Here is a 13,105-nt window from a genome sequence, read left to right as displayed (position 1 = left end):
AAAAAAAAAAAAAAAAAAAAAAAAAAAAAAAAAAAAATTACCTAGGTGTGGTGGTGTGTTCCTTTAGTCCCAGCTACTCAGGAGGATTCCTTAAGCCCAGGAGTTCAAGACCAGCCTGGGCAACATAGTGGGACCTTGTTTCTACAAAAAAATTTTAAAAATTAGGGCGGTATGGTGATGCACGCCTGTAGTCCCAGCTACTCAGGAGGATTGCTTGAGCCCAGGAGTTTGGGGTTGCAGTGAGCTATGATGGTGCCACTGCACTCCAGCCTGGGCAACATAGTTAGATCCTGTCCCAAAAAAATAAAATAAAAATAAAAATAAAAATCATTTTCTGTGGCCGGCCACGTCTGTAATCCCAGCACTTTGGGAGGCCGAGGTGGGCTGATCCCAAGATCAGGAGATCGAGACCATCCTGGCTAACATGGTGAAACGCCGTCTCTACTAAAAATACAAAAAATTTAACTGGGTGTGGTGGTGGGCACCTGTAGTCCCAGCTACTTGGGAGGCTGAGGCAGAAGAATGGCATGAACCTGGGAGGCGGAGCTTGCAGTGAGCGAAGATTGGGCCACTGCACTCCAGCCTGGGTGACAGAGCGAGACTCCATCTCAAAAAAAAAAAATCATTTTCTGTGTAGCTTCCACCTCCCGATCTTAGTCATATTCTTTGGAAATATATAGAGTAAGGGTAATCCTTCTACATGCCAGTCTTTCAAAAACTTGAAGCAGCTCTTTTGTACCTCAAGTCTTCTGCTGTGTAGGCTAAACAATCCAATTTCCTTCAGCTGACCCTGCCTAAACACAGCATGGTTTAAAGTCCCTTTATCACCACGCCTAGGAACATGCAAGTATATGTCCACATCACTCAAATTGTACACCCAGAATAAAACACAATACTCTAGGAATGTTCTGACCAGCACAGAGCTGAGGCGGAACCATCAGCTCCCTTGTTCTAATACTATTTATCCAATGCGGATTGACTTACTTTATTTAACATCTTTTCTAAAACTACCTATTGGGTGGTATACTAACTGGGTCACGGGATCTGTACCCCAAACCTCAGCACTCAGCATCATGCAATATACTTACATAACAAACCTGCACATGTACCCTCTGTATCGAAAATAAAAGTTTATATATAGATATACATATAGTTATTAAATCTTTTCTAGAGATACAAAGATGATTGAGATTCTACTCCAAAGAAATTTAGAGGCATTGGGTACAGGGAAGAGATTCTGGGTAAGACAAAAATGTTTATAAAAGTAAATAAACAGAAAGGAGAATGAGGGGATAGATGGGGCTGGGAATCAATGGGGACTTGGTTCTGACTGATGTAGTGACAGGAGAGGATGGATTACCAGCGCAAGTGGAGGGAGGAGTTCCAAGTAGGGCAGAAGGCTATTGCTGCCCTTGTGATGAAGGAATGTTGGCAGGAGATCCAGATATTAAGCACAGGAACAGGAAGGTGAGGATTTAAGGCCGCAGAGCCTCAACTTTCTCCGTGAAGCAGGAGGTAAGGTTATCTGCCAAAACAGGGCAAGAGTTTGGGGCACCATTCAGTAGAGCTCAGGCTCTGAGGCCAGATAGCTGGGAATCCAATTCCAATTCCTGTGCTTTCTAGCAGTGTGACTCTGGGTCTCAGTTTTGTGTCTTGTGAAATGGAGAGAATAATAGTTCCAACTTTACAGGGTTACAGTGAGGAATCAGGGTTACAGTGAGGTGTCAATGTATTTTAAAACAGATGCCTGGTACACAGTAAGCACTCAATAAATATTACCTACTGCTGCTGCCTTGGTCATCATTATTGAGAAGAGAGTAGAGTAACAGTTTCAGAGAATGGGACTGAGCTAAGCAGGGCAAATAAAGGAATTCTGCAGCAGCTCTATGGGCACATACTGTGAATGTGATTTTTTTGTGTGTGTGACAACTTTACAACATGGGATCAAAATGAACTCATGGTCAACTAAAATCTCCTATTCCTCCTCACTATGTTAATTTTACCATCAATAAGCTGGCTGCTTTCTTATTCACAATCCTTGAGTAACTATTCTACGCCTCTCATGCTACCTGTCTTTACTGGATCATTCTAACTTTTCTTCAGAATCTAATCTAGAGGTATTTCAATCTGATTCTTCAGTCACGGGTTCCTCCCTGGGCATTCCTTTTTTCTCTTCTATCTTAATTGGATTCCTTCATGCCAAGTAAAATTGCTTTGCTTGCAGACAAAGTCCAGTGAAACAGCTTCCCAGGATTCTCTGCCGGCCACAAACATGTCTTTATTACCTATTTCTCCCCAGGGCACACAAGTCTTATGTGTGAACTTATCTCCGAACTTTTTCAATGTTCCAGTGTCTTGTCATTCCTACCCTAAAATCCTCTGTTTTTTAAAGAAAACGTTTCTGACTGCTAATCTCAGCACATGTGCCATTCCTAATGGTTCCTAATTTTAATTCCTTCTTTCTTGGAATAACACATTCAGGTTTTATAATTCTCCACTCCTCCTCATGTGCACCATTTAAGATAATATGAAAGTCACATGCATAAAACATGTATTTCCTGGCCTCAAAGTCTTTCATTTACGGATATCATAACCATTATCATATATTGTATTACTCTTGCATTTACCAGCTTCATACTTTACCCACATATTCTCTTTGGGGGCACTTTTCTCTACACTGAACGTCAGTAGTAAAATTAAACTAGTTAAAATCTACACTCAAAATCTCTGGTTAATTTTTCTTAAAATTACGTGTGAAGTTATAATCGCAGTTAAGAAAATATACCTTAGAAAAAAGAGCCTTTGAAAATACTCCAGGATGTTAATAATTGTTGTCTCTGTAGAATTATGGATGAGATGCATCCTTTTTTAAAATTCAAATCATAATGTATAACACATTTTTTGGGAGAAAACTAAAAACACACAGAAAATAAGAGCTTCAGAGGAAGGTTCTCTGGCTACAAAAAGTAATACCATATGGGAAGAGAGATAAGGCTTTTATTTTCTTTTTTTTTTTTTTGAGACAGAGTTTTGCTGTTGTTGCCTGGGCTGGAGTGCAGTGGCGCGATCTCAGCTTATTGCGACCGCTGCCTCCCCGGTTCAAGAGATTCTTCTGCCTCAGCCTCCCGAGTAGCTGAGATTACAGGCATGTGCCACCATGCCTGGCTAATTTTGTATTTTTTAGTAGAGACAGGGTTTCTCCATGTTGGTCAGGCTGGCCTTGAACTCCAGACCTCAGGTGATCTGCTCGCCTCAGTCTCCCAAAGTGCTGGGATTACAGGCGTGAGCCACCACGCCCGGCCTGATAAAGCTTTTTAAAACAGGCTCTGCAATATGTGTACTTGAGGTGAGTTAGAAAAATTGCAAATGAGATGTGGCTGCTGCTGGAAACATTTTGGAGAACGAGGTGCCTTCCTGAAACCCCTGAGAGGCCCCTGAGAGTATGAGTCTAAGAGGTGATAGAAATGTGTGTGAATATGTTGGGTAGGGCAAGGCAGTGGAGGAATGGATGTGTGGGTTTCCCTTTTCTCTAACAGGGAAATAATTGTTTTAGATACAAGATAATCTAATCTCTGAGAATTTTATGCTCTCAATTTTGAAACAGTTTATGTTATGTTTTGGTTCTATCACATGAATGAATATGTAACTGGTTTTGTTTTTTTGTTTTTTTTTTTTTTTTTTTTTTTTTTTTTTTTTGAGACGGCATTTCACTCTTGTTGCCTAGGCTGGAGTACAATGGAGCGATCTTGGCTCGGTGTGATCTCGGCTCACCGCAACCTCTGCCTCCTGGGTTCAAGCGATTTTCCTGCTTCAGCCTCCCGAGTAGCTGAGATTACAGGCATGAGCCGCCACGCCCAGATAATTTTGTACTTTTAGTAGAGACGTGGTTTCTCCAAGTTGATCAGGCAGGTCTCGAACTCCTGACCTCAGGTGATCTGCCCGCCTCGGCCTCCCAAAGTGCTGGGATTACAGGCGTGAGCCACCATGCCCAGCCGTAACTCTTTATATTTTGTAATTGATACTGTAACTCTTTATACTTTGTAATTCCTTGAGCCCAGTGACAGGCAAACAGAGCTGACTCTACCCCTAGAAGGAAAGAAGCAGTCTATTTAATTGCCTTGGGCTAGTGTGTGCTGCTCAGTTGGAGAGTTAATTTTAATTTTGGAGGCATTGCTCCTAGTGACCTGAAATCAACAAACCTTCTGTCAGATAAGGACAACAAAACCAATGAAATGGAAATTTGCCAAGGAAATACCAGACATGAAGAATCCTTAATGACTGTCAGGTAAGACTATAAATGATATCACTCTTCAGTTGGCAAAGTTAATTTACTTGCCATACAAGAAATAAAAACAGAAGTGGTTTGTGAGATTATCATCAGTGTGGCTCAGGATAAAGAACACTGGTCTAGGAGTCAGGGGAGCTGTGCTTTAATGCTAATCCACCATTAAAAAGCTACATAACCTGCAGTAAGTCCCCTTCCCTAATTTGCAGATAGAGGGAGCTGGTCTAGTTGACTGAAGATCCTTTACAGTTTTTCCTTTTTTTTTTTTTTTTTTTGAGTTGGAGTTTCGCTCTTGTTGCCCAAGCTGGAGTGCAATGGCGCCATCTCAGCTCACTTCAACCTTCACTTCCCAGGTTCAAGAGATTCTCCTGCCTCAGCCTCCCGAGTAGCTGGGATTACAGGTGTGTGCCACCACGCCCGGCTAATTTTTTGTATTTTTAGTAGAGACAGGGTTTCACCATGTTGGCCAGGCTGGTCAAGAACTCCTGACCTCAGGTGATCCGCCTGCCTCGACCTCCCGAAGTGCTGGGATTACACGCGTGAGCCACTGTGTGCCCAGCCTTTTTTGTTTGTTTGTTTTGTTTTTTTGAGACAAAGTCTTGCTCTGTTGCCCAGGCTGGAGTACAGTGGGGCAATCTCGGCTCACCACAACCTCTGCCTCCCAGGTTCAAGCGATTCTCCTGCCTCAACCTCCCAAGTAGCTGGGATTACAGGCACCCACCAGCACGCCTGACTAATTTTTGTATTTTCAGTAGAGACGGGGTTTCACCATGTTGACCAGGCTGGTCTCAAACTCCTGATCTCGTGATCCACCCACCTCGGCCTCCCAAAGTTCTGGGATTACAGGCATGAGCCACTGCACCCGGTCTCCTTTACAGCTTTAACAGTTTGTGATCTAGAGTTCTACACAGGCAAGCAAAAGCTTGGCCCTTGGCAATGCCAATTGGATAAATTTTCTGGGAAAAAAAAATAGTACAACTGGCCTGGTATGTAGGAGCTTGTGGGATGTTCTCTTCTGTGGCCAGAGGATGGTAGTTGTACAGATGGAAGTGCTGGGTCACTTTGGCTCAGATGTGGACTTCACACTGGCCAGAAACAGAGGAGTATAGAGAAGTTGCCTGTTCAATTCTTAGACCAGGTAGTGCATGTGGAAGACAAGTCACTTGGGCAGGAGTTGTGTGTCATCTTCACATAAACCGTAAAAGCAAGAGAAAAAGGAATAGCACCCAACTGGGTCCAGAAAGCCAACATATCACAGCCTACCTTACCTGTAAGGGAGGTAGAATGATGTCGAAGCCATGGTCAATCACCCTGGACTCTACATTCTAAACATGGCTTTAAGCTGCCTGGATTACCTATGTCTTTGGTAATTTTGACAGAGCGTGCTACTGATTACCTATTATTTGTTCCCACTGTTTAGACTGTGAGACCTGCAAGAACAGCTCAAGGAAATGATCAACAACAATCACTAATGCACAATTAACCTAAAGTTCAGGACTGCAACCCTAAAATAAGTTGAAACCCTTCCACTTAGATATAGGGATAAAAGGAGGATAGGATTAATATGTGCACAATATTAAAAGTTGTTAATAAAATATCAAATTATACTTTAAAAATCTGCAAAAACAGAAATAACTCTATTATTTTATGCATTTCCATTTATTTGTGATTATCAGATTAACATGTCTGCACTTAAGCATTAGCTCCATTGTATCCTTAGCACATCTGGCACATAGTAGGCACTCTACAGATTTGTAGTCTTTTTTTTTAAGTGAGTTTGAATTTATACAAACAGAGGAAAGGCTCAGGAGTGATGGTATCAAAGCCAAGATGATGGCAATCAAGCCACCACCACCAACTGATGATCTCTCTATCTATAGTCAAACTACCTAAGGAGGAAAAAAAGAGCCCTTGAATGGTGAACTTGAAAATTTGAGGCTATAAAGTAGACAGCAAACTTCCACATTATGCTTCCACCTTTTATGCTATTACATCAATCTTGGGTGGCTGGATTTTTTTTTCCCTACATGAATGATGAAAAGTCAAACGTAGATATTCAATTAAAACTACTAGGACTTCACCAGGCGCGGTGGCTCACGCCTGTAATCCCAACACTTTGGGAGGCTTAGGCGGGCGGGTCACGAGGTCAGGATTTCGAGACCAGCCTGGCCAGCATGGTGAAACCCTGTCTCTACTAAAAATACAAAAAAAAAATTAGCTGGGCATGGTGGTGTGTGCCTGTAATCCCAGCTACTCAAGAGGCTGAGGCAGGAGAACTGCTTGAACCTGGGAGGTAGAAGTTTTAGCGAGCTGAGATTGTGCCACTGCACTCCAGCCTAGGTGACAAGATTGAGACTCTGTCTCAAAAACAACAACAACAACAACAACAACAACAACAAAACAAAACAAAAAAAAACTACTAGGACTTCACAGAGAAATTCATAACAATCTAATACTCTCAAGCAATTATTTCAGGGAAATTTTATAAGTGAAGAGTTTGGATTTCAAACACCCCTTCCCCACAACCTACTCCTTCCTCTAGTCTTTCTCTCCTTAGCAAAAGGCATCCTCATCTATCCAGGAGATCTGGCAAAAATGCAAGCATCACCTTTGACCAATCTCTTCCCTCAACCCCACTACTCTCTCTGTTACCGCAACATCCAGTCTATCAGCAAATTATGACCCTTTCTCTCCACCTCCACTGCTACCATTATTGGTCAAGCCACCATCCTCTCTCAGGACTTTCATAGCAGCCTCCACACTGGTCTCCCTGTGTCCACACTTTTGCCTTTACCATCTACTCTCCACACAGCAGTCAGAAAGTTGCCTTGAAATTGCAAGTCATCCCTTGCCACCTTGCTTAAACTTTCTCATGGCTCCCTATGATACTAAGAATAACATCCAAAATCCTAAATATGGCTGATGAAGCCTGACCCACTTCCACAATTTGATCTCCTACGGAAACCCCCTACCCACTCTCACTGCTCAACACTTTTAGTCTTCTTTTGACATGCTGGCCTTCTTTCTGACCCGGAAATGTCCCAGGCTTATTCCCACTTCAGGGCCTTTGTACGTGCTGCATCCTTTCCCTCAAACACTCTTCTAGACACATAACTGACCCCTTTTGCCCTTTGAGAGCTCAGCAAAAGTGTCACATCCTCAGAAAAGCTTTTCCTGGCCACCTAATCTAAAGCAAACCCTTCTAGGCACAACCCACCATACCACTTGGTTTTTATTTTTTGGATGGAACTTTTTAGTATTTGAAATTATATTTGTCTGCTCTTATTATCTTGCCCCCATCCAAATAAAAGCTCCATAAGGACAAGAACTTGAACCTTCCTGTTTAGTGTTGTATCCTCAAGTTCTTACAGAAATGCTTGGCACTGCATAGACACTCAATTATAAGCTGAAAGAATAAATTAATGAATTTGATTGAGAGAGTCTTATTATGTGGGTAAAATATTCTATTAAAATACCTTTTATGTTGGAAATATCAATATTGAGCTGTCCAAGTTTCTCACATGTTTTCTCTATACACTCATAGACAGAGTGTAGAATTTCTTTAGGGTCCTGTTCCACCCATCTTTGAACAAAAGAAGGCATTTAGTTAGTCAGTAAGAAAGCAACACAAATATAACTTTTTTCTATAGAAAAGTTAACTTATGAGGGTATGGCTGATGCATACATTAAAGAAAATCAGATTAAGCAAAGCAAATTACATTCCACATTTTAAAGAAACGATTTCAATAAAAGCCTATTTCCTTACAATTTTAATATTCTCCACATAGTAATTAATCATTTTCAAGGAGGCCACTAATAGCAGGCCACAAACAGCAAATATCTACCTATTTTAAACTATTTTTCCAAGTCCAATAAGAAATTTGTTCCCCTTCTTTATATCCTGCAGATTCCATTAATTTTGATAAATTATCTGCATGTTTCACTAATCGCTGGTTATTTCTAGGTAGACAGAAATATATTTATTATTATTCAGAATGATATATTTGTGAAGCAAAAGGAATTCCGAAAAGTCAAATAAGTATACTATTCTTTTTTGCTACTTTTTTCCCAAAATGTTTTGTTGGAATTTAGGGAAAAATTTAAAACTCCTTTTAACTATTTCATGTAGATAAGTGATTGGTCCAAGTTCTTAGACTCAATCTCAGTACAATTTTGGTAAAGTACCAGGGCCTCAGAAGGATGAAAGGCTAATAGTAAATGAGAAGGGTGAGAAGCCTAGGAGAAATATGGTAATTTGAGGAAGTTCAAAAGTAGAAATGATACAACCTAAAATGATTCTACCATAGGATCCAGAAGTAGCAAGGGAATTCCAACTGCCTTTCTTCTCTGCCTTTCTCAGGCCTAACTAAATTCTTCCCTTTCCTGGGCTTTGAATTCTGTCTCTAATTTATTTTATTATTTTTATGTATTTTATTTATTTATTTATTTATTTATTTTTTGAGACAGAGTCTCGCTCTGTCGCCCAGGCTGGAGTGCAGTGGCGCTATCTTGGCTCACTGCAAGCTCCGCCTCCCGGGTTCATGCCATTCTCCTGCCTCAGCCTCCCGAGTAGCTGGGACTACAGGCGCCCGCCACCACGCCCAGCTAATTTGTCATATTTTTAGTAGAGACGGGGTTTCACCATGTTAGCCGGGATGGTCTCGATCTCCTGACCTTGTGATCCACCTGCCTCAGCCTCCCAAAGTGCTGGGATTACAGGCGTGAGCCACCGCACTTGGCCGTCTTTAATTTATTTTAAAAAACCCAGTCTCCTTCTGTGTATTTATAATTTTCATCTAGCCAAGACTCAGGTATCTTCTTTACAAATTGCACTGGGCTCAGTCTTGTGGACAGTCATGCTAATGCTGCTAATGTATCAATAACTTTTATTATTAAACAAAGGAACTCTAAAAAATAGAACTTTTTTTTCATGTGAAGAAGACAATACAATTTGGAAACACATCAATTTTTTTCTCTCTTTCTTAAATTGAGGTAAACTTTACAGTGAAATGCACAGATCTAAAGTGCACAATTTGCTGAGTTTTGACAAGTGGAAATACCCATCTAAGCAACACCCCAGTCAAGATACAAAATACTTCCAGCATCTCAGAAAGTTCTTTCATGCTCCTTTCAAGTGAATGACACACCTCACAGACAACCACTTTTCTGATTCCTATCATCCTAAATTAGTTTAGACTATTATAAAATTTCAGATCAATGGAGTCATGTAGTATATACTCTTTTGTATCCAACTTTTTTATTTTCCATAATTCCAGTGACATTCCCTCGTGTTGTTGCAAGTATCTGTTCACTTTGTAAAAATTACTAAATGGTATTCCATTGTTATCCATCCTACTGATGACAGACATTTGGGTGGTTTCCAGTTGGGGCTACCTTTTTTTTTGAGATGGAGTCTCACTGTCTCCCAGGCTGGAGTGCAGTGGCGCGATCTCTGCTTACTGCAAGCTCCGCCTCCCGGGTTCATGCCATTCTCCTGCCTCAGCCTCCCGAGTAGCTGAGACTACAGGTGCCCGCCACCACGCCCAGTTAATTTTTTTTGTATTTTTAATACAGACGGGGTTTCACAGTGTTCCCCAGGATGTCTCGATCTCCTGACCTCGTGATCTGCCCGCCTCGGCCTCCCAAAGTGCTGGGATTACAGGCGTGAGCCACCGCAACTGGCGTTTGGGGCTACTTTTAATAAAGTAGCTATAAACATTCGTGTGCAAGTCTTTCGATGGGCATATGCTTTTATTCCTCTTGGGTAAATTCCTAAGAGTGAAATGCTGCAGGTGTATGGTTAGCTTTGCAATAAACTGCAACACAGTTTTTCAAAGTGGTTATATCATAAACATCATTAAATTTTAAATAATATACTTAACATTATATTTAATTACAATTACTACTTATGAATACTATTCCCAAAAATGTGATTTTAGTATTAGATATTAAGATATGTGAATACTTTTTTAAAAGATACCTTTATTATAAAACAAACCTGACACTCAAATCAGCAAAGCAGCATTTTCGCAATAATAGGAACACAGAACTCAATGACTTCAAAGTTAACGTAAAATTTCTGATATTTAATACTCTTTTGCTTTATTACTTTATTATTCATTCCTTGTTGGTAACTGAATTCCTAAGCCATCAATTCCTGACATGTAAGACATACCAAGTTATTGCTTATTTTCTTGACTAATAACAACCTCTCAAATCTTTTCAGGAGGATGTCTGACCAAGTTTACTTTACAAATCCACAGGGCAAGTCAGGTGAGATGGACTAACAAACATAATGTGTCTTTACATATCGAATTAGGAAACATACCCTTCTCTTGGGAACTCTTGTTTTATTTCCACTTGATGATGACTAAGTAGTTCAGCTGTTTTTGAATTGAAAACCTGAAAAATATATTGTAATATTAAGGTAAAAATGCAGGCAGATATCAAGGATGTTTAAAGTTATTCAGTAACTGAAGTTCTTGTTCACTGGTAGAAAAAGTCCAATGAGATGAAATGCCATATAAGATGTTCGACTTTCTTTTCATATGGATTCATAAAAGATATAAGGCAGCATCAGAAATAACTTCTCTTTAGGTAAAAAGAAACCTATTGAAGATAAAGGTAAATTAAGAGGCAATTCCCTACTCCTTTAAAAACCAAAATGGTTCTCTAATTGTAGGAAATTTAACACATTAATTAACAGTATGGATTTCTTTTACAGAATAGGAAAAACAAGAATAATAAAAGAGAGCAGATACAATACCAATAGCAATGGTGTAAGGTTCCACTCCATTTATCTTGGACGTGGAGACAGAAAGGGTCACAGATACACAGCACATAGATGCGTACTGTGTAGATTCCTTTGAAGGGAAGTGCGGCTACGCATCTAGCTCTTATAAAAGAGAAATAGAAGGCCAGACGCAGTGGTTTACACCTGTAATCCCAGCACTTTGGGAGGCCGAAGCAGGCAGATCACTTAAGGTCAGGAGTTTGAGACCAGACTGGCCAACATGGTGAAACCCCATCTCTACTAAAAATACAAAAAATTAGCCAGGCGTGGTGGTGGGTGCCTGTAATCCCAGCTACTCGGGAGGCTGAGGCAGGAGAATCCCTTGAACCCACCCAGGAGATGGAGGTTGCAGTGAGCTGAGATTGAGCTCCACCCTGGGCGACAAGAGTAAAACTCTGTCTCAAAAAACAAAAAACAAAAACAAAAAGGTAATAGAGTCCTTGTTAGTAGAGGAATAAGTATATACTTGGCTCCGTCCAGCTAAGTACTCTGTGACATGCTTGTCATAAATTGCTGACCATTGATATAAAACATTAAAACCAATGGATGAAAACTAACAAAGAAGTGCTATACAATCCTCTACAATTTTAGCACTACTAAAAACAACACTTTTAAAAATATATCAAGTTTTGCTGGGCACGGTGGCTCAGGCCTATAATCCCAGCACTTTGGGAGGTTGAGGCGGGTGGATCACAAGGTCAGGAGTTCCAGACCAGCCTGGCCAACATGGCAAAGCCCTGTCTCTACTAAAAATACAAAAATTTGTTGGGTGTGGTGGCGCGTGCCTGTAATCCCAGCTACTCAGGAGGCTGAGGCAGGAGAACTGCTTGAACCAGGAGCTGGGAGGCGGAGGCTGCGGTGAGCCAAGGTCGCGCCATTGCACTCCAGTCTGGGCAACAAGAGTGAAACTCTGTCTGAAGAAAAAAAAAAAAAGATGCTATATGCAAGTTTTTCATATATATTGTTTTCCATGTTGTAGTATCTATATTTGAGTACCAAAGTACTTACTCTTACAGAGTAAGATGCATATTTTGATTAAAATTAACTTCCAAAATTACTCTAATTACAGCAGTGAAGTAACTTCCAATTAGTAAAGCATTTCCATGCTTAGGTTTCCTGTGGGAGAAAATTACCTGTTCAATGCAGACTAAGAAAATAAAAAGCATTGAGTCTGTGACTTGCTGCCTTCCTCCTTCTACATCACACACACTCCCTTTCCTCTTTTCTGGAGGAAATAATAAACATAATGAAAGCAAGAGGGCAAATTCTGAAGTCCTTTGAGAAGATAAAATATCTTACAAGTCAAAGGTTAACTTGACACATCATACATCATATACCATGTGATAGCCCTGTGATTTACAAGGCAGCATTAGGGCATGTCTCTAGGGTGCCAGCTCCATTAGCATTAGGGTGTGTCTCTAGGAAGCCAGTTCCATTTGCCCTGTTTTATTCACTGAAGTATCCCTAGGAACTAGGGTACAAAGTTGGTGCTCAATAAGTATTTGTTGAATGTCCAAAAAATATGGTGTATTACATATACTTATTAGGACAAAAATTATCACATAAAGTGAGAAACACTTATGTGCAGAAAAACTTCACTACAATAGGAAACTCCAGCTGTATTACTGTTATTCATATTACTGCTGTTCCCTGCTACTCTCAAATTCCTAAAGGACTCTAGGTTAAGAAACAAAGTGTTGGCTGGGCGCAGTGGCTCATGCCTGTAATCCCAGCACTTTGGGAGGCTGAAGCAGGTGGATTACCTGAGGTCAGGAGTTTGAGACCAGCCTGGCCAACATGGCAAAGCCCTGTCTCTACTAAAAATACAAAAATTTGTTGGGTGTGGTGGCACATGCCTGTAATCCCAGCTACTCAGGAGGCTGAGGCAGGAGAATCATTTGAACCCAGGAGGCGGAGGTTGCAATGAGAGAAAGAGAGACAGAGAGAAAGAGAGAAAGAGAGAAAGAAAGAGAGAAAGAAAGAAAGAAAGAAAGAAAGAAAGAAAGAAAGAAAGAGAGAGAGAGAGA

General features: G+C 40.7%; 1 protein-coding gene across 4 annotated transcripts in view; it reads right to left on the bottom strand.

The window, feature by feature from the left end:
• GK (glycerol kinase) overlaps positions 1-13,105 on the bottom strand; it is a 77,989-nt gene that overhangs the window by 55,499 nt on the left and 9,385 nt on the right. For all 4 annotated transcript variants that reach the window (XM_011970693.1, XM_011970691.1, XM_011970692.1 and 1 more), the window contains exons 2-3: positions 10,614-10,687; positions 7,762-7,868 (exon numbers count right to left, since the gene is read on the bottom strand). In XM_011970693.1, the coding sequence (XP_011826083.1) occupies positions 7,762-7,868; positions 10,614-10,687 (181 nt within the window). The remainder of the gene's footprint in view (positions 1-7,761; positions 7,869-10,613; positions 10,688-13,105) is intronic.

Source organism: Mandrillus leucophaeus, unplaced genomic scaffold (assembly GCF_000951045.1).
Source record: "Mandrillus leucophaeus isolate KB7577 unplaced genomic scaffold, Mleu.le_1.0 Scaffold964, whole genome shotgun sequence".
Lineage (NCBI taxonomy): Eukaryota > Metazoa > Chordata > Mammalia > Primates > Cercopithecidae > Mandrillus > Mandrillus leucophaeus.
Note: the sequence above shows the minus strand (reverse complement) of the source record. Positions and strands in the feature narration are given on the sequence as shown.